Raw genomic sequence first — 23114 nt, forward strand, 5'->3', positions numbered from 1 at the left:
TGGGTTTCTAATACATAAAATAAAGATACCAGGGCCAGCCCTACACACAACAAGGCTATGGTAAAGGCAAAATGAAATGTTTTAGGAAAAGCATCCATTCTTTAAATTTAAAATAGGAAAATGCACAATCATTTGGAGGACATTTTTGGCTCTCTCATTTATGCTTTTTGTATTAAAAAGTAAAGATGAATTTTATTTTTTTATTTTTTTTTAAGATTTTATTTATTTGACAGGGAGAGACACAGCAGAGAGGGAACACAAGCAGGGGGAGTGGGAGAGGGAGAAGCAGGCCTCCCGCTGCACAAGGAACCGAATGCTGGGCTCGATCCCAGGACCCCGGGATTATGACCTGAGCCAAAGGCAGCCGCTTAACAACTGAGCCACTGAGGTGCCCCAAAAAATAAAGACGAATTTTAAAGCCATGGTTTGCACAGCAAAAAAATTGTATGCAAGGGAATGTATGTTTGGCCAATATAGTGTGTATATGTGTGTATGTGTATACATACATATATATATATATATATTTAAGCATAGATCCTAATTTTTAAAATATTGGTGAAGATATGACAGCATTTGTTTAACCACAACAAGATATGATTATAATATACGTACCTGTTACTTCCTGGAATTTGTTAAAAGTCTCTAGTACACTCTGCCAGGGAAAGTTTAACCGAAATTAACACAAAGTGTAAAATATTTTAAGAAAAACAATAAAAATTTAATAGAAGAAAAACAGGATAAAGACAAAATGTAAGTGAACATTCAAATATAAATAGATGATTAGTGGTGATTTCATTGTGCCTAGGCTTCAGTGAGGGATTAAATTGGTTTCGTGACTTTCTCTAAACAAATCTGGGAAGACCCGTACTCCAGAGCACGTCTCTGTAGAGCAATGGCCATACCTGTCATTCATACATGGAATCCTTGCATTTCTTCCACGGAGTAGGGACTAGGTCCTGCAAATGATATTTGCTTGTTTTTATGAATGGAAACCCTGGAGCATGTCTGGTTGGAGATTATAATATAAAATGCCTTTAAGACAATATGTAAATGAGTAAGAACTGAATGAGATCAGCACTGGTGGCTTTTTCTACCCCTAGGTGTGTTGTTTCAAAGGAATATTCACGCTTTTAATCTACTCTGATAAGTGTTAGCGATTTAGGTATTTGTTTGAGCAGCAACATTCCCTGCACTGATGAAATGAAAGTATTTCCTTAGGTGTTGACTCATTAATATTAAGGAGCTCTTAGAATTCTGAAGTATGAACCAATGACCCCACGGATTCTATCTATGAATCACTACATTTAAAATGTTAAGATTTTAACTATACATAAAAAGCCCTAGCCATGCTTTTGAAAGATTGAGCTGTACAAAAAAGAGGCTTCTAAATCTTTGTAAAGCAAGCTGCAAACTGAAGATAATTTCCATAATTCATTTCTTTCTTCAATATTTTTCGTCTTTAATGCTGAATCCTTTCAACTAAAACTGCACAAGCAATTAGATTCAAGTACACAAATATTAAAAAGAGTTGTTGAAAATAATTTAACTTTTAAGTAGAAATTGAAGTTTCCCATAGACATGTTCAGTATTAAACAATAGAATTTGCTTGATTGAGGCAAATACTAATTACGCTATGTCCAAATAAGGCCTTTTCTTTTAAAAAATGTGAGCTTTCATTTGAATTTAAATCGCGACCCTTATAATTGAGTGTTTCTATATTACTTCTCCTACCCCCTTCTCTTTAGGTTTGCCCAGAATTCCACTCAGTTCTTTGTAGTGGCCTCCTCTAATGGTTCTTCCTATGTCCTCAATCTCTTAATTCCCTTTCACCAGGAAATGCCTATTAAAACCTCCTCAAAAGTGAATTCCTCACATACCCCTTACACAACAATGTCTATGTATATTTATTATTATATGAGCTATTCTTATTACATTTTTTAATTTCACAAATTGCCCAAGCTTGAAAGAAATGCAAATATTACAAGACTAGGCAAGCTAACAAGTGGATATTTTATCCCACACTCATATTTTTCATGACTACTCTTTTCTTAATATTTGCTCTGCATCCTTCCAGACCTTTGGTATGTGCACGCGCATGAACACACACACACATACACATTTATATAAATTTAGGCAAAGAAATTGATGACAAATTCAAAAAACCTGAATCATTTATAACCTGAAATAAATATAACACATTCATCCTTATTTGTTATAATATACAATTCTACCATTTTTATCATTGCATATTACCCATATTATGCTCTAATTTATTTTACCACTTCCTATTGATGAACATCTAATTGGTTTCTAATACTTCCTTATTGTAAATAAGACTGCATGCCCAGAGAATTCCTGTTCCAATACAGTTACATATATCCATTATATAAAATTGTTAAGAAATGCTTCTTAAAAGTAGAAATGCAAGTAGAGACAGATTTTTAAATTTACAAACTGCCTCCAAAACATTTACTTCAATAGGTACTTATACCAATAATATTTGAGAATGTCCCTTTTCTGACATTTTTGTCAACACTAGATATTATTGTCCACTATAGTGTCTAAATACCTGAACTGGAATACGTAAACCCAAGGGAAGGATTATGATAGACCAGGGTTCCACAATCATGGCACCATTGACACTTTGGACCAAATCTCTGTTGGAGGACCCATCCTGTGCATTACAGGGAGCCTAGCAGCATCTCTGGCTTCTACTCGCCAGATGCCTATAATAACACCACTACCACCACTGCCTAGGCATGACAACCAAAGAAGTCTCCAGTACGACCACATATCCCATGCAAGATGTTATCCCGGATTCTTTCTATTAGAAAATACTAGTCTAGACTTGGATATTAAGCAGCTTTTATAGGAGTGCATTTTGCAGCTTTCTTTAAACAGCAAAAGTATAAGAAAAAGAATTAAAATCATAGTTTGGGCAATGTCCTTCAGATAACCCCATTGAAGCTGTATTAGAAACACTAACCATGGTAAATTTTACATGTTGTGGATAACAGCATCAACATTTTAATTACATCTTTTAATTTAATGGCAGCATATTTGTTAGATGCATCTTTTAGTGACCTCTGTGGTTCAAGGCATTTTAAAATTCTAACCGTTTCTTCATATTATATATTAATAAGCATTTCAGTGCCTGTAACATTTTGTTACATTTTTGTATTATTCCAACCTTCTTGAAACAATAGGTAGCTAGAATTTTAAAAAGAACGAGTTAAAAAAAAAACTTAACATAAATAATACATTTGTAGTTTCCAATGTACTCTCATATATGGGAGTTATATTCTTAACTGGAAATCCCTTCACAGAAAATCTCCTTGGGATTTTACTAAAAAAATTTCATAAAAATTGAATAACTTTATAGAAATTAGAGATCCAAAATAATATATTGAAAAAAATCCCTTAGGTCTCTCAAGCCCAATTAGAAAAAACTGGCCAAGGTGAAATTCATCACTGGTATTTTTTGAATAAATATAGCTTTACAGTGAAGGATGTTACATCATGATATGGTGAAAGTGAGTTGGTCGTGCAAGATGTCATTAGAATCATTATTCATTTTACATTTGTATAGTCTTTTAATCTTTACAAAACCCTTTTAACACCTCAGTTAATCCTCACAAAAAGCTTTGGTAGTACAACAAAATAAAAATAGTGATAGCCGTTACTGAGAGATAATGTTTTACTAGATTTTCAGTAGATCTAGTAACTATAAACTTATCTATTTATAAATACCTATGGGGGTTCTGCTATTTATAACTTTTTAAAGAAGTACACCAATTCCTTGAGAAGAACTTGTTACACTAAAGCAAATTATGTACATTCTTATGTAAGCAACAGATAAAACTTTAAGCTTCTACTTACTAAGAATTCATAAAAATCCTTAAACTTGGCTAAAAGCTCAGTACATGTTCTGATCGTTGTGATACCTCTGATCTTCCTCCAAGCGTAAAACACTTCCTGAAGCTGGTCTGCAACAAAAGTGAGCCCTTTGAATCAGTCTTTATTAGCATGTGCAGAGATCTTGTTCTACACATGAGAAAATATTTAATCTTCCCTCTAAGTATTTATTATATCCCTTGGTCTCCTTCAGTATTCTCTGCAAAATACAAATGACTTACTCTGAGAGAATGGACTATCTGTGTGGCTCTGTCTTGATTTCTTTTTCTCATAGGAAAATGTTGTCATGTCTAGTTTCAGAGTTTCCCAAGAAAGGAACACTTAAAATTCCTTCTGATAAAACAAAATAAAACATGGCTCGCAATGATATCTGATCAAAAAGAAAGCTCAAGTTGTTCACTGTTAGGGCACAGCCTTTACTCGTTAGAGCTTATTTCACACTTATTTGGGTAACAGCCACCATCTTGTCTGTATTTTAAATGAAAACTTAGGCTTAGTGCAGCATTAGTGAAGCAATTTACTCAGGATCACCCAGCTACTGAGTGGTGGAGGCAAGTTCATGCTTTCCAGAGTCACATTCTGCAGTTTTCACTACTACATATCCTTTCCTTTTGAACAGAGCAGATTTTGTTAGGTGCATGAAGAACGTGTCCCCATCTTCCAGATTCCACAAATGGTTTTAGGGTAAGTTGTAAAGGACCCTAGCAACTACAGACCTTCTAGAAATTATTCATAAAATTTCAATTGTTTATTTTACTTAGTGAAGGTGTCAAAATAAATTACTTTCCATCTTGTTGAAAATGAGGGAAATCTTGTCCAAAATAAATATCTCTCCCCCCATTTTATTTTGTTTTATCTCTAAATCTTGCCAAGAATATCCAACAGCTAACCAAAATGCCCTACCTAAAATCATGACTGTATCAGACTATAGATCAATATGCAGAATACAGAGAGTCTGGAGGTTTACTGTTCTATTAATTGATATTCATCAACAAGTAATTCCAATGCCCTGTTTGACATCTAATTGTTCAAATTCCTTCTTTTCATTTTCTCTCAAGAAAAAGCTGAAAGCTGAGTATAATGCTTCACTCATTTTTAATTGTCCTTAATTTCATATTTCTAATTAGAAGATTCATTTTTTAGAAAAAAAAGTCTTTGGAGTTCTTTTAAAAAAATTTTTATGATTTTATTTTACTAATATTTATCAATATAGGTAGTATTAAATCAAAATAAAAGTACAGGTAGTATGAAAAGAAAAAACCTGGGAAAAAACAGGGACAACACTTTGAATATTTCAGAATAGGTCAAAACCTTATCAAGTATTAAAGACCCAGATAAGGCTGTGCTAGTAACTGAGGGGATATAAATGGAGAGGAGACACAAAAAGCGTATCAAGCAGACATGTAAACAAACAAGTCTAAGACAACACATTAGTGTGCTTGAGGTAATATTTTGGAAAAGCAAATCTGAACATTTCTTTACTCCTTAATTACATCTTTTTTGATTTTATTGCTCTTGGGGTCAAATCTAAAACTTTTAACAAAGCCTTCCATAAGGTGACCATATTCATTTATCAGTCACCAAAATCTGGACCTTTTTAGGAATGAAAGTAGGTAATAAAAATCACTCAAGTTGGTTTCATTTTATTGATGGACCTATAAAACAGCTCTATTCAAAAATCTATTTCCAAAAGTAATTTTTTTTTTTCTACACAACACCGGTGATTTGGAATAGAGCACCATGTGCCTGGACAATGTGGCCATTTTGAATCTTTCTGCCACTACCCCCTGATGAGGAAGAAGGCAGCTGTCCCTAACCACTCACGTATTTGAGTGGAAGGTGATGCTCACACCATATCTGGATAGGGTCTGGAAAGAGAGGGGGGATATTGCTGGTTGTCTTCCATATTTGAGCCCCTGTGAAGGTCAAAATGGTCACTGCACATGTGACTCTCACACAGCGCCCCAAGAGACATGTCCCGGTGGAAGTGGAGCTTACCAAACTTCCCTGGGCTCATCTTAATAATTCAGATAAATGCTAAACTGAACAGAACACTGGGCTACCGACATTAAAAATACTGTGGCCAGCAAACGGGGATAAAGTAGACACTTTACTTAGGAGGGAGTGCCATGTTCTGGCCCCTACCTGCTGATCAGCCTCATCTCCCACGACCCTCCCATGGGCTTTTGTGTTGTAATCACGTGGCTTTACAGTTTCTGAGAGGTTCTATGTACCTCCCCATCTCAGCGCCTCTGCCCTAAAACACTCCCGATCGCAGCCCTCCACCATCCCTCCGTCTAGGTAATTCCTGTTTGTCTTCAAGTTATCAATTCAAGCAACACTTTCTGAGGAAAGTCCTCCCTGACTCACGGATCTATAATGTATTTTGTTGTCATTAGATGCCTTCAGAGAAATCCACTTTAAAAAAAAAATACTTTCCTCAATTTATAATTACACATGTATTGATGTGAATAACTGATTAATAACTGATTCATATCTGTCTCCTCCAGGAGACTATAAGCTCTGAGAGAGAAGCTTTATGGATTTTCTCTCACTATATTATCCTTGAGGTTTACCAGGTAGTAATTACTCAGGTAATTCTGCTGGTTAAATAAATAAATGATGCACAAAGCACAGTATTTAGTCAAAAATATTCATTCCTTTCTCCCAAAGAAATTTAAAGAAATCATCACCATCATGGAAATGGGATTATTTTGAGAAGTCTTCTCAGAAAAGATAATACATAAAGCATTCATTATAGCACATCACTTTTCCTTCATTTCTTTTCTCCTTAGAAATGATTGCTGTATGTGTCTGTCTACATCGATCTATTTATGACATGGTTTCACTTGGAATTTTAACATTGGCATATTACGTTTAACTGAATAAAATGAGGTCCTCGCCAAATAATGTGAAAGGTTTTCAAAAGCAATCTGACTGGTAAAAAGTGTACACCATGGGTTCTTTCTGTGCCCTGGATTTCTAACACAAAGATAATGTGCACAAGGATAATGATGCCAACCCTATATACAGTGCTACTATTAAAAAAGAAATGAAATTATAAGAATAAAAGCATCCTTCAAAAGTTAAAAAAGGAAAATTTTTAATAATTGGAGGACAATCTTATGTCTCTTCTATCTTTACCTTTAAAATTGGCAATAACTTGGGGCACCTGGGTGGCTCAGTCGTTAAACGTCTGCCTTCAGCTCAGGTCATGATCCCAGGGTCCTGGGATCGAGCCCCAAATCGGGCTCCCTGCTCAGCAGGAAGCCTGTTTCTCCCTCTCCCACTCCCCCTGCTTGTGTTCCCTCTCTCGCTGTGTCTCTCTCTGTCAAATAGATAGATAAAATCTTTAAATAAATAAATAAATAAATAAATAAATAAAAATAAAATTGGCAATAACTTTATTTTTTTAAAGATTTTATCTATCTATTTGAGAGAGAGAGCACACGTGAACACTCATGAGCAGAGGGAGGGGCAGAGGCAGAGGGAGAAGCAGACTCCCCACTGAGCAGGGAGCCCAATGCAGGGCTTGATCCCAGGACCCTGAGATCATGACCTGAGCCAAAGGCAGATGCTTAACTGACTGAGCCACCCAGGTGCGCGCTGTGAATTGTGTTAAGACTGATGAATCACAGACCTGTACCTCTGAAACAAATAATACATTATATGTTAAAAAAAAAAAAAAGAAGAAGAAGAAGATAATAGGAAGGGAAAAATGAAGGGGGGGGGAATCGGAGGGGGAGATGAACCATGAGACACTATGGACTCTGAGAAATAAACCGAGAGTTCTAGAGGGGAGGAGGGTGGGGGGGATGGGTTAGCCTGGTGATGGGTATTAAAGAGGGCATGTACTGAATGGAGCCCTAGGTGTTATACGCAAACAATGAATCATGGAACACTACATCAAAAACTAATGTATGGTGATTAACATAACAATAAAAAAGAAATGTATAGATGAAAACAAAAATAAATAAAAAAAAATAAATGGGAAGTAACAGTCAACTGCCCTGTGTGTGTGTGTGTGTGTGTGTGTGTGTGTGTGTGTGTGTGTATTTTTTACTAACCTCTATCCTCTCTTTCTACAGTAAGTATACACAAGGAACACGTTTCCTTGCTTATATCTTAACAAAGGAGATTTCATCACTGGGTTTTCATTGTCACATTAAATGGAACAACTGTTGTAAATGTTCTTCATATGTAGTTTTTTTCATTCACCTTTGTTCCTTTTCTAATATCTCGCTATGGCTTATAACCATCTACAGTTAAAACCAGCTACAAAAATAAGCCCATGGAATTCACTTACACCCATGGAATCACTTTATCAATCATGCTTATACATTTCTAATTCCCTCCACCTTTTGCTTCTATTTTAGAGACAGTAAATTACTCTTCTAAAAACCGAAAAAAATAAAATTCAGCTATTGAAATATTCCTAATGGAAACATGTTAAAAATACGAAGTGTGAATTTTTTAATGCCTAAGGTGATTATATATTGGGATGGGATTTCTAGCCATAATAAAATAGAGCAATTATTTAGCTATTACTTGAAGAGATGTGGGAAGATATTTTCCTAATGAGGCAGTATTCTGCCTATTTGTGATTAAGACATTTGTTGTGACCTACCTGTGTGCTCAAGACTGTGTTTAACAAATACACATCATAAAATCCACGGGTCTGTAATTTCTGTTAGGTGCAAAATATTGCATATGCCCAAGGTACCCACCCATAAAATAAAGGAGGTGTAACTTCATCCTTTCCCTTTATGCAAAATTATTCCTAGAGGGTCATTACATTTTGATAATGTGTAATATATCCCTCAGTTACTATTGCTATATCTATCTATGGATAATAGATTTCTAATAAGATACTGTTTTGCCAAAATCTGCAAGATGTGAGACAAAAAAATGTATAATTTTTTAAATGATTGATCAAATTAGTGGATGAATGTTCTTTTACATAGGCCATAAAGAATGGTATAGGTATATTAGGTATAACATCCTTCATCCTTTTATTCATTCAACAAATGTTTATTGAGCATTTTCTATGTATCAGACATTGTTTTAGGCCTTGGGAATATGTCAGTGAATAAAATAGAAAAAAGTCCTTACCCTTATGGATCTTGAATTCTAGACCAAGAGTCATCAATGGCCATAGTCTGTTTTTATAAATAATTTTTTACTGGGAAACAGTCACATTCACTTGTTTGTGTATTGTCTTTAATGGTATGGCAAAGTTCAGTGGTTGTAATAGAAACCATATGGCCCTCAAAACCTAAGCTATTTACAACCTGTCCCTTTACAGAAAAATATTCCTGACCTCTGTTCTATACTAGAGTGATTTAAGAAAAGATAACTATCCTCCCCCATAAAATATCCTAGAATATCATACTGGATTGATGAAGAATTTGTTTCTTATATTTAAGGTATCTGGTAACTTTATCTGTGGATTGCCCTTTGAAATACTCCTACCTCTTCTATAAAATTCTTGAAGATAGCCAGATTTTTGACCTGGAAATTTCAGTTCTACCCCTAGAGGGGTTTCAACAAAAAATGAGAAGTTATTTATATGAACAATAAATGTTTGACTTATTGTTGAATGATATTACATTCATACGTTGATTACATTATTACTGACTACCTTATTTTGCTGACATTATTTTAAAGGAAAGTCCTGAGAGTAGAAAGAGATCATCTGTTTTCTATTGAGATCATATTGCCCAAAATAAAGACTGAAAGATCTAAGATCTGACATAAGGTGCTATTTATAGGTCCAATGAGACTACATCACAAAATCATTCTTATCCAACTGTGAAGTGAATATATTATATTTACCATTGGGCATGTCAAATATTGAGACAATTCAGAAGAACATATTTCCATATAAACATAATAGCCATTAGTGATAATTGATGCTTGTTGAGAACTTATATATTGAGCACTAGTCTAAGTGCTTTATATTATTTAATACATACAACCAGCCCTAGATGATAAATATTAATCTTTTATCCATATTTTACATAGAAGGAAAGCAAAATGCAAAGAGTTCAATAAATTGACCAGTCAGTATCAGAGCTAAAATTCGAATCCATGAAGTGTGGCTCTGAGTCCATTTATTCTATTTATTTTGAGGAAGCATCTGTTGTTTTTTTGAAACTGCTGAATTATATAAGGCAATGATCTCCAAATGTTTTTGACTAAAGAGCCCTCAGTAAAAAATATGTAACTTAATAAATGTTTACATCTTGAAAAATGGTATACACTTACTAGTTTACTAATATGTGAATTATATAATATATATACAATGTATATTATTAAACAATCTGAAAATACAAATTCAAAATATTAAAGATAACAATACTTCAATTTAATAATTCTCACTAAAATATTATTAGTTTTTTAAATGAAACATTGCTTATACTTTATAGCAATCCAAAGGTCTGGATCTAAGTTCATCTTAACACTTGGTTTTAACGGCTATCAGAGCTGATACCTCACAAAGAGGCATTAAATCTGTACTTTAGTGAGACTATGTAATAGATCACACTGAATGCTCTAACATTCATTTCTTCAAATCTTCAGTAACGCTTTCTAATTGCATTTTGTAATAATATTACTAAGAGGAATGTGTATTTAAATTTATAAATGGAATGCATTTAAATTTGTGCCATATTATTTTCCAGATATTATTTCGGTTAACTTATTTCATCATGAAGAACAAAGCTGCTTTCCAATGGTACATGACTTTTTAAAACTCTAAGTAGAAAACATTAAAAGAGCCTGCTAAAAATGTATTACTGACTTTAGAGAAATGATGTGTTGTCTTGATTATGAATGACTTTGAACATGATTGAAACTGTGGATCTAAATGCACACTTCAAATAGTCCTCTTAATAATTTGAATTTTTAAATAACATTTTATCAAATCTGATTAGATCTTCATGTATTTTTAACTTGGTTGACTTACATGTAAGGTCTTACAGCTTGGCTAGCTGACAACTTACTCTAGGGGTAGGGAAAATATCAGTTCTGTCATTGTCTCATTTGTATATTCTTTATCAGGATTAATTTTAACACACAATGTAGTTAACATTTGAGGTCTTGATTTTTTACTTAGTTAGGGTTACTTTATTAAAACTACATAATGTGATCTGAAAATCCACTTAACAGGCACATATATAGTATGTTGCAGTAGACCATAAGGTAACAAAAGAGGGTGAACCTCTCTACCTTTAGGAACAAATATTCATCCCGCTGAATGGCTCGTACCTGACATGCGGCTTTATATGACATTGAAAAAGTGAGACCAGTATCATATTTTAAAGATTAAACCAGTATTTTAAAGAGTAAACCTTAATTTTTCCTTGGAAAAAAGATCAAAGGGAATTCTAATGTGCCCCCCCTGTGCCCCAGTATATTATTTTAAGGCATTCTACTTGACCACTAACATGAACCCAGTGACTGTACCCAAACTCAAAAGGATAAAGCTTTGTTGTTCACCAGCACAGGAAGACTATCACATTCTTAGATCCTTTGACCACAGAGAACAGTGAAGACAGTTGTCTCTGTTAGGGGATCACTGGCATAACACACTAAATCCTACTGGTGTTTACAAGGCCTTCACCACTGGTGTCTTGACTAAGTTCGATGAACACATTAATGCCAAACAGCTAACCATATCACTACTCATTAAGGTTTTACCCTCCTACTTTTAACCATTTCTAAAACGAAGTGTTAGCAGATAATATAATAAATGTCTCAGCAGTTAAGTTCACGTAATTTTAGATGTCAATTTAGCTTTTCTTTACTGGCCTTTCTTCTGTCGTTTGGTAGTTTTTTAAAGTGCGGGAGCATATCCTCTAGAACTTGTCTACTAGGTATGAATCTTTGCTCTGACACTTCCTAACTGTGTCACCTTGGGCACATTATATAACTTCTCTATGCCTCTGTTGCCGTAAATGTGAAAAAATTAATGATGATGATGATGAGAACAATTACTCCATAAAGTTGGTGTGAGGATGAAATGAATTAAAAATAAAGAACACTTAACAATAATGTCTGACACATAGAAAAATGCTCAATAAATGTTTTTGTCATTGACTCACATCTCAATGTTACACTAGTTTGTAACTACCTGCAAAATGCTATTTTATTCCAGAACAACCATTCATCCAATTGTATACCCCAGCAGTCGATGCTTGGTGGGAGAGCATTGCTATCTTCTAAAGTATAAACCTCAAGTTATTAGTACCATGAATGCTGTTAATATCTCAGATGTTCTATGAAGGATACTGTCCTCTGATAATATTTAGAACCTGTTTAGGTTATTTATTTATATTTATATTTATATTTGTTTTCAGATTGTTTCAGATGTTTCAGTATGTTTCAGATTACTCTTAATATTTTTCTCCTAGAATTGTAGACTGCACTCTCATGTCTCTCTGTTCTCCTCTCTCCCGAGCCAAGTGTGGATAACCTGAGCTGTGGAATATCTCTTAGGTCTGTAGATATTCCTCAGGCTTCTCAATCCTGAGCCTCGGGAATGTGAAATAAGATGAGGCTCATGATGTTCGGAGAGAGATGCTCCCTAGCAGCATCATGTGGGGGGCATGTGGGGGGGAAGTTAGTCCACTACATGATTCTGACAGCAGGTCAACAAATATTGTGGCATCATAATTTCTTAGAGTTTTCACTAAATTTATACTAATGCAATTTCACATCTAAGCTTTGGAAATTTTATTTCTAGCCATTAGTTTATTAACAAAAGTTTTTTTTTAACAGGTGCTGGTCTAATCCATTGCCTCCCAGCACAGCTTCACTGTGCACACCGAGGGTTTTCTAAGGGGAAGGAGTCCTGCCTAGCCCGGGTGTATTCTTCACTGAGCTCAAACCTTTTATATGAGCTTTTATCCACTACATACTTTAAGGACATTTTATCAGTCTTTGCACATACACACATGTCCAGGTTCCACAACAATTGCAGCATCTGAAAATTTACCCCCTCTTTGAGATCTCTTTTCAAACTGTCATATGCGGAGAGGGTGATGTCCTTGGGGCTTTCTACTAAGAAGCTGGTGTCCTCAGATTACAAAAAGGATCAGGTGTGAAAATAATTTTAAAGCTATGAAGTTATGGTTGCCATACAAAACACAGGATGCCCAAGTAATCTGAATTTCAGATAAATAGCAAATTAGTTTTAAGTGTACCCCACATATTGTATGGGAGATACTTATACTAAAAATTTTTTTGTTGTATATCTGAACTCAAATTTAACTGGTATCCTGTATTTTTACTCATTAATGAAGCAACCCTACAAAAAGGGCCTATAAAGGTGTACATTATACAGAAGAAAATGTGACAGGTACTTGAAAATACAAACTGTATTTACGACTTGCTGAAGAGGAAGTCCTATACTAGTTATAATTTGTGATCTCTTTAAAAAACACAGAAACAGAATCCACAAATAAGATTTTATATAATCGATTACTCACCAAATATCTAGAACATCAATAATAAATATGAGTTATTGATAAATTAGTATTTCTTTTAAACTGGATTTTAAGTTTTTATTTAAAATATAGGAAACACTAATTATAGGGTATTTCATATATATATATACAATTTATATTTACATGTCTTTTACTTTGAGTTAGTTCTGTTGCTGTCATAACAAATTACCACAATTTTGGTGACTTATAACAACAAATCTATTATTTCACAGTTCTGGAGGTCAGAAGTCTGGGCACAGTGTGGCTCAGCCGTTTCCTCTGCTTCGAGTCTCACCAGGCTAAAATTAAGGCATTGGCCATTCTGGAGGTGCTGGGGGATAATTTGTTTCCACGCTTATTTAGGTCGTTGACCAAATTTACTGTCATGCGAATGATTTCCTTGCTGGCTGTTGGACAGGGGTCAGTCTCAATTTGTAGGGGCCTCCCGTATTTCCTGCCTGACCTGACGACCCCCTTTGTCTTCAGTTCTCTCTGACCTCCCCTTCTGCCTCCTCTTATGTAGCACCTCGCTGCTGAATCTCTTCTGCCTTCCTCTTTCATTTCTAAGGGCTCACATCTCACATTGGGCCCAACAGGATAATCCGGGATAACTTCTTTATCTTCAAGTCCATAACCTTATTCTATCTGCACCATCCCTTTTGGTGTATTCACAGGTTCCACATGTTAGTTGTGCCTGTTTTCTCGGAAGGGGGGACATTTTTTTTTGCTCAGTACATACCCCACTTTTTCTGATACTCTTTGGGATTAGCATTGTAAGTAAGGCATTTAAAGATGTGATTCCAATTGATAACAAAAGAAGAAAATCAGAATGAAGACAAAACTTGATTCCAATGTTGCTAGTAGATATTTTTCTCTAAGAGATGATATCTTTTCATTTTAAAAGCTTCAACTGAAAACTACTGAGCCATCTCTGCAGTGATCTAGGGATTGAGAATGGGTCACTCTTTTGGGGGGGTGGGTTGTTTTTAATGCCCTCTTGGTAGGCTAGTAGAAATCCACCCTTTGTCCATGGCAGAAGAGAATTAACTAGGCCAGTTAATCTAAAGGTAATAAAACTATTTGAAAGGACATAGTAGTTGTGATCATGACACATTCTTAAATGAACCAGACTCTGTTTGATATATGTGAAAAATTAAAGTTGGGTCTAAAAGTGCTGTAAGAGAAATTTTCTCATTCTTTTTGGTGAGATCTGACATCAGCATATAGATGGCTTCATCAATTATTGAGAAAAAGACTAAGAAAAGAAAAATGACTGATTGGGATGCTTCATTTTGAAGCCTGAATTTGAAGCCCTTGGGTCGAATGTACCTGTAGGTCTAAATCTTTCAGAATTAGCTCCTGCTCTCTCTCTCCAGCTTATCTATTTAAATTTCTTGTTTAAAAAAACAAGGCACTTAAAAATTTTTAATGCACTCTGTCAAACATCAGCACCTGTGTGCCAGACTTTGAAGCAACTGCATCTATCAATGAAGGTAAGAAATATTCCTTAAGATGAATCATGCCAGGGGAATGATTTTAAATTTAAAATACTAGTTTCTCTCAAGGGTTAAGTTTTCATGACTTGAATGATTTTTTTTTCTTCACAGCTGTTTTCATTCTCTATATACTCAAGTGCTGCGGTGAATTTCAGAATTCTTAGGTTTGCCCCTAACATTCTTGTCTTGCTTATTCCTAGAAAAGTATTAAGGACTCCTAATCTATAAGCTAAATCTGTTTTGTAAAAATTGAAACAAAAATGATAACGAATGACTTTGTTCATCTGCAAGTCATTAATTAGCCCCTGTGCTTTTGTGGCACTAATATTTAGAGAAAAATAATAAGGGAACCACAACTGATAAAATTGGCACACATAGGTGAATATTAATGAGCAAAAGTGTGAGTCATTTTAAAGGCACCATTTCCTTAATTAAGGTTCATATTAATGAGTTTTCTTGTATTTGAAAGAATCGCTCAAGTATTCAAGTCAGTTATTATCGAGGTAGCCTTGCCAGCAAACACAATGCTAGTAGTACCTTTCCAATTATTTAACCTAAAATGCATATATTTCTCTAGCCTCAAAGTCATGACTTCTGGAATAAGTGCAAACATTTATCATCAGAAATACTCTTTAATTCTATATAAGCTTGTTTTGAACTTTTGTTTTTATCTTATCTCAGACTATTTGTACTTAGTTCATAAAACATCCCCTCCAGAAAATACTTTTCCATAACATATAAAATGCAGAGTTTCAACTTAATTCCCACCTCTAAGCAAATAAAGTCATGTGCCTTTGGGTGATACTGATTAGTTATAGTTTTTCACTCTATTTAAAAAAGGGTTTAGAGTAGCTTATATATTTATAGATAAAGAGAGAATAAATACAGGCAGTGTAAAAGCTGCAAATAAAAGTTTTTCCAGTTACCCCGAATTTGCTGAATATTATGATGTTGCATTTGCTCTGAGTTTTGTTAAAGAACTATTCCGCCACTTGTTAAAATGGTAAGAGAGACTTTTTTCAGGACTACTGTGATAGGTGTCAAAACTATTGCAATAGGGGAGAGAGATTCAGCCCAGCTAGGACTACAACAAAACCAGCTGAGAATTTATAGCCAAGGATCAGTTTGTGCGGTGTGGGGAGGGGAGTGCATGGAAAATTACTAAGAGCAGAGGGGGAGGGTAGGGAGTATTCTTGGTAAATTTACTTTAACAGTACTCTTGCTGAAAGGCCGGCCAGTGTGATCAGATATCAAGGGTGGGGGATGAGGAATTTAATTTGATATTGAAAGTGACCAGATATCAAGAGTGGTAGGATTCTCTCTAAGCTGACTTAGCAGGATTCTTGCTAAAACTGAATTCTTCAAAGATGGACACTGAAGCCCAAGGTTGAGGCTGACTATAGTTTGATCAAGGAGAATTTTTTTTTTCAGTGTTCCAATGACTCAGCCAAGGGAAGAACATGTTTGCATACAGAATTTGCAGGGTCCAAAACAGTAAAGAATACCAGCATCGTCTGTATTTCCATAGAATTGAACTCAGGTCTGATTTTATCATTTGGGTTTCAGTTTTTAAGAAACAGTGGGAGGCAGTATGTAGATAAGGTGGCATTTAAACAGAGGTGGTGAGGGAATTTGCCTTGGGAATAGCTGAGAGCCCAATAAGTACGGCCCCCCTAAGGCACGCTGGTGGGCTGGAAAAAGGACAGAGAATCCAATGTGAACGTAGTAGACATGATCAAAGGAGAGAGAAGTAAGACTGGAGAGAAGAGGTATAGTGAGAACCAAATCGTTTCAAACCCAGAGGGCATTATACGATCTTTAGGTTTAACTCTGAGTGCTCTGGGAAGCCATCAGAGGGTTCTGAATAGGGACATGATCTGACTTAAATTTTTAAAGGGATCCATCTGACTGCTGTAATGAGAACAGATTGTAGGAGGGCAAGGATAGAAGCAGAGAGACCAATTAGGGGCTTTTGCGATAGCCCTGAGGCACAATGTGGCCTCTCCCAGGATAGGTGCTGTGAAGACAGTAAGTGGTAGTCCTCTTCTGAGTATGTTTTAAAGGTGGAGGTGAAGGGTTTGCTGATGAATAAGGCTGATTTGCTAGAAGGATGAGATAGCTTTTTTTTTTTTTGAGGTGAGGGAAGTTGAAGCAAAAATAGGTTTCTTTGGGGAGAAGAACAGTAGCTTGATTTTTGACATGTTCAACTCCTGATGCCTATTAGACATAGTGAAACAATCAGGGTGTAAGGATGATATTTGGAGCCATTGGGTCCGATCACCTAAGAAGTGAGTGTGCAGAGATAGGTCTGCACTGATATACTGAGTAATCACTTACTTTCTCTGGGTTGCTCTCCTTTGGCTTTACTGGTCATTCGAGGCTGGCTTAGAAATCACATATGAGGGTGTCATTACCTATGTTCTTTTACCCTTCTTTTAAACAGTCGCTGGGCACGTACTAAACGGTGTTTGACTTGCCTATTGACTGGTCATCTCTTCCATTATACTGCAAGTTCCTTAAGGAAAAGCCTAAAGTACATAAGTGTTCTTGAGTGAAAGAATAAATTAAAATCCTTTGCATTTAAGATAAAATCCAAGTAATATTCCCATCCCTGTCTACTTCACCCACCTCTTCTCATACTTCCCATTTGTTGACTCCACCCCAGGTACCTTTGCTAATTCCTTCAAGATCTACAATGTCCTCAACTCTCTCAGGCCTCATGGATTCTTGGATCTCCTAATGCATTAGAATTTATTGGGTCTTGGTCTAAATACGAAACCTAAGAGAAGTACCTCCTGAACCTTTATCTTAATCTGTCTATCCTCATGATCCAAATTTGTGACTTGATAGCATTTATCACAGTTTGTAGATTTCTAAGTATTTATGTCATTATTTACTATATATTTTCTTAATAAGTTTATGAGAACAGAAGACAATGCCTGTTGTGTTCATTAATCTGTACCCACTCCTCACCACCATGCCAGAGACTTGGACCCTTTATAAAATGTTTACAATACATATAAGATGCTTAATATATTTGTATTAGTACCAATGAATATGGATAATAAAATCAGTGTATTTGTGATTTTTTTATTACATAAAACCATAACACCTTTTGGTAAAAATATTTTAATCTGTTTCTCTTATAATGGGGAAAGTATGAGGTTATGGAGTAAGAATTAGTCTCCTGCTCATCCAGCAGTGCCTGGTTTTTACAAGTATGTAAACATTTCCCTATTGTACAGAAAAAGGTGCTTTCCAGAACTGTATCACCCGTAGGGAATGTTCCGTGGCTGCTCTTCGCTATTTTAGCTGATGATGTGGAACAGCATTCCAAACGTATATGGACTTCTGAGAAGACACAGCAGTATGAGCAACTATTTTTCAAACGAGTTTTATTGAAAAGAGTTTAAGAAACTTTAATATTACAATCAGTCATGTGGAAAAATTATGCATCTAGAGAACAATTTGTTTTGGTTAAAGTTATCTCAGAATTCTTTGTTGAGATAACAAATTCAATATAACTACCTCTAAAATTATTTGCAAATATTCAAACCAATAATGGTTTGACATATTTATACTAACCAACTTTTAATACTTTTTATTATTTAAAAAATATATACTCATATTTACAAAATTAAGTACAATTGCTGTTTCCAAATTCATTTAAAGAAGCTATAGCTATAAAAACCTAGAAGATACTATGTATCCCTCTTTCATAAGTAAAGACTCCTTACAAAATTAAATATTATTAAATTATCATTTCAGTTAGTTATTTGAGCCTAAGATGGGGGGGACTATCAATGCAATCACTTTTAATAGGCTTTCTCTACCCCCTGCAATTGCTGAAGTCTTTCCTGTGTATGGAAGAATTACTGTAGTTAGAATTAATTAATCATATAATTAGAAGTGATGGACACTTGGAAGCAGGAAGAGGGAATAGACCCTTATTCCTTTAAGATTTTCTCTGAAGGACCTCTCCATGGAGAAGTGACAACATGAAATTATCTGACCCGTTCTTTCATACTGCTTTTTGTAATAGCAATTAATAAATTTTGAGAAGCTATATGAAACTCCTTAGACTACAGAAGGAAAAAACCAACTTTTTTTGTAACTATAAGCTTTTGAAATACTAGTGTAAGAATTAGGTAAAAATTAAATTATTGCACTTTGCTATTATAACAAAATGGCTTTGGAAAAAATCTGTTTGAATTAATAAAATAAATTCAATAAAGGCTCAATCTACAAATTATTTTTATATTTAATATTTTTAATTGTTAGTATTCTCATATTAAAGTAGATATACATTCAAAATATTTAATCTTCTGGCACTACAAATATGACTTTAGGTTTTCCAAAAATATAGGAAAAGGGGAAACTTTTCATAATGCAGTGACTTTAAAAGGAGTGAAAATTGTATGTACTCTACTTAGCCCATAATGGGAAATATAAATAATAGAATGATAAATGTTTACTAATAAAAAGTATATACCTCCAAACAAACATTTATTTCATTAATATTTTGAAAGTTCCAAGGTTAAATATAGGGAAAGGAAATCTGAGCATAAATATTAGGAGACATAGCTAGATGAACCATACAAAAGAAAGTACATTCATAACATTTTCTAGCAATAGAAATTGAAGGTGTTTTGTTGGGTTTTCTAATTCCTCTGAATATCTTTTTTCCAGTTTAATTTTTTAAAGGTTGACAGAATTATCGCTAACACTTCTCCTCGAAACAGCATATAATTTAATGAACAAAAATTTGATTTCTCAAATGTTCACAAAGTTTTTCAAACCAAAATTTAACTTAATATGTATATGAATCCTATAATTGGCAGCAGATGATACTCATCAATCTGCAGACGTGACCATACATCTGAAGAAGTTTCTTGAACAGGGTGTTTAATACGATCTGGCAAATTGCACTACCATTTGTACTAACAATTTTCAGTGCTATCATAAAGATCAGCCACAGATTTGCTTCCTTAAATCTACCAGAGGGTTTTTACTTGGTAATATGCATAAAAATCCCACCATTTTCTAGTTTCTATCTTATTTGAAATCTTTAGTATTTATTTACTTCCTTCATATGTATCTAATTGACTATGAAAATTATCTCTGCTTTGAAACTGATTTATTTTCTCAGGTTAATCTCTTGGCTTTTGGATTTATCATATACAAAGTTTTTCGTCACACTGCAGGGTTGAAACCAGAAGTTAGTTGCTATGAGAACATAAGGTAAATGTCTCTTTAACTCTATTTCTTTAGTAGTTAAAAGCTTTAGTAACTTAAGGCACAAATATTTCTTGAAAGGACTATTTTTAAAATTATTTTTTGTACTTTCTTCTGCCATATTTAAAATACTTATTGTTAAATAGCATTTAATATGTTTTATAATAAGATTATAATCACCACATATTAAGTGGTAAGTAAAGCAACCTTTTCCAACATAATCCCCTTTGAAAGAAAAGATGATGGCTGTGTTATAGGGCAAAAATAGACCTTAGTGATTTTCTTTGGAAAACATTCCTTGGAGCTTAGTAACTGTGTTTCTTGTGACTCCTAGTTTGCATGCTGCCATGATTTTTCCTTTCCTTTCCAGCCCTCTCTTTAAAACTGATTTATTGAGACCTTGAAAATGGTTTGTTCAGGAAAAACTGAAGTGCGCTATAGGGAACATTAGAAACGACTAACATTTGTGTTGCTTGGAAACACTCCTGTAGTTTCAAACCTCGCACAAGATTTATAGTTCGGATTTAGCAAACGTTTGATCGATTACTTTCTTTTACCCCTCACCATTCATAGCTTCATGTAGTGTGCTGGTTTTAATAAAGTTGAAAATGACTCATTTTCTGAGGTATACTGCTAAAACATCTTCTGCAGTATGAAATGATTGGACAAAGAATGAGTGAGAAAATAATCATTAGTTGCCTCATTTTCAAAGCAATGTCCTCAGTGAGCAGGACCGAATATTGCTTGACCAAAGTCATAGGCAATAAATTGAAAATACGGTTTCTTTTTTAATTTTTAAGAAATCAGTGTTCTGACATGAATTCATTTTGAGATAACTGTATTGCAACAGTGAAAAAAAAATCTAGTTTTCTCTCTTATCCTTTCTTGACTATACCTGAAAGGAAAGCAGAAGCTTCCTTTGATGTCATGCACACCTACTGACCCAAGTCCACGCAGTATAGTTTACAAGGTTTCTTAGGGAAAATACCACCTAACAGATATATGTCTTACCTTCAGGAATTATTGCAACATTTGATTTGAAATCAAAGCACATACACTACAGTACACTAGATAAAAATACTTTAAGATTAAGGAAATTCCTTGAAAAATACCATATTTTAATAATGTTGCCTTCATTTTGGAAGCACATCCCTGCCCCAGAGCAGTAACATACCCAGAAGGCTATCCTGTGAAGCTAGAATAATTTGTCAGTTTCAAAATCCCTTGTGGTCTTTGTAGATTTCTTCATTGTACCACAAACTCTTTTCCCACATAATTGGAGGAGGTTAGGGGTGTGTTGAGGATATGTAGCTTTCTTAACTGACACATTTCAAATATGTTCTAGGTCTTGTGCCAGGGGAGCCCTTGCTCTCCTATTCCTCCTTGGCACCACCTGGATCTTTGGGGTCCTCCATGTTGTGCACGCATCAGTGGTAACAGCTTACCTCTTCACCGTCAGCAATGCCTTCCAGGGGATGTTCATTTTCTTATTCCTGTGTGTCTTATCTAGAAAAGTAAGCAATTTTATTTTATTTTTGCCCATTTGTTTGTTTTTTAATTTTGGTCAACCCTACAGCATATTCATGTAGCCTCAGTTACCAAATTGATAAAAATTCTTATTCTCACAGATTTATGTTGAGTCTTTACAGCCTCAATACAGTACACTTTAATATCAAATCAGAAACACCTAGCTGTTCATATGGAAATAGACTTTCAAACAAAACTTGTTCTTAGGAATGTAAACATAGCTTCTATTAATTTGAACATATTCTGACAGATGATGAGAAAACAATACTTTTGAAAACCAAATATAACAATGTGATTTGAAAATAATTCGATGTGATTGTTGCAATTATGTTTACCATTTTTTTTCCTTTTCTTTTTTAGATCCAAGAAGAATATTATAGATTGTTCAAAAATGTCCCTTGTTGTTTTGGATGTTTAAGATAAAAATAGAGAACTATGGATAACTGTTGCTACACATAAAAAAGCCAAGCTATGGAGGATAGCCAATGTATAAAAATGACTTGAACCAATTATCCAATTATTAATTACTAATCAACTATTTTAAATCAGTTTTTCTGTTTACAGTGTAGAAACTGTAGATAAGATACCATAATTATGTACCATATAACTGTAGTTTGCTTTCCTACACGACATAGTTATGTCAAAATAGTATAGCAGATATGTGAAAAGTAATTGATTTCTCAGGAGTGATATCACTGCACCCAAGGAAAGGTTTTCCTTCTAGCACAAGAAATATATGAATGTCCTGAAGGAAATGACTGGATTGCTATTTTTGTGACATGTTGCCTTTGAAACTAGTCCCTTATCACCTTGGTAATGAGCTCTGTTACAGAAAGTGGAATATGAGAGAATGAAGGGGCAGAATGTAAAGCAGGAAAAAAGAAATGGCTATTATAAGCATGAGATATATTTTGAGTAAACTTGGCTTTTTTGTAAGCTAAATGAGAAATTATAGATAAAATATGAATGAACATATTTTGCCATTGTGTGAATTGTTCTGAACTTAAACTTCTAAAACAACTTAGACTTATGTTTGTTATATCCATTTTCTTTCCTAATATTCTAAAAAAGACACAACACTTCACAAATAAAATGACAATTATATTCTGTTTTTTAGGTTAACGTCATAATGGGTATATGCTGTTTCTATACTTATTTCATAGGTTATAACTTCAAATGCTTAATTAGTAATACATAAATGTGCCAAATTATAATATTGTTCATGGCTGCAAATGTAAAAATAGTGTATATATAAAGCTCAGGTATTCTATTCTACAACCTTTCAGTTAGTGAAAAATATTGTTATCTCATTAGGCTAGTGTATTTGAGTTATTTCTTTTAATTTTAAAAATATTATAGTTCACATCACAATAGTCCCTTTTACTATTTTTAAAAGGGCATTGTAAATATGAAAGTATTCAGAAAGTGAATTGCTATTTTTTTCTGTTCAGAA

At 34.4% G+C, this 23114-nt stretch overlaps 1 protein-coding gene across 2 annotated transcripts in view; it reads left to right on the plus strand.

Moving 5' to 3' along the window:
- Nucleotides 1-22084, plus strand: part of ADGRL4 (adhesion G protein-coupled receptor L4) — a 113314-nt gene extending 91230 nt beyond the window's left edge. For both annotated transcript variants that reach the window (XM_088022963.1, XM_028102569.2), the window contains 3 exons: nucleotides 20049-20140; nucleotides 21480-21648; nucleotides 22022-22084. In XM_088022963.1, coding sequence (XP_087879089.1) covers nucleotides 20049-20140; nucleotides 21480-21648; nucleotides 22022-22084 — 324 coding nt within the window. The remainder of the gene's footprint in view (nucleotides 1-20048; nucleotides 20141-21479; nucleotides 21649-22021) is intronic.
- The last annotated feature ends 1030 nt before the right edge of the window (nucleotides 22085-23114 follow it).

This window comes from Eumetopias jubatus, unplaced genomic scaffold (genome assembly GCF_037043125.1).
Source record: "Eumetopias jubatus isolate StellerSeaLion01/CBP00866 unplaced genomic scaffold, mEumJub1_p1.0 scaffold_4, whole genome shotgun sequence".
Lineage (NCBI taxonomy): Eukaryota > Metazoa > Chordata > Mammalia > Carnivora > Otariidae > Eumetopias > Eumetopias jubatus.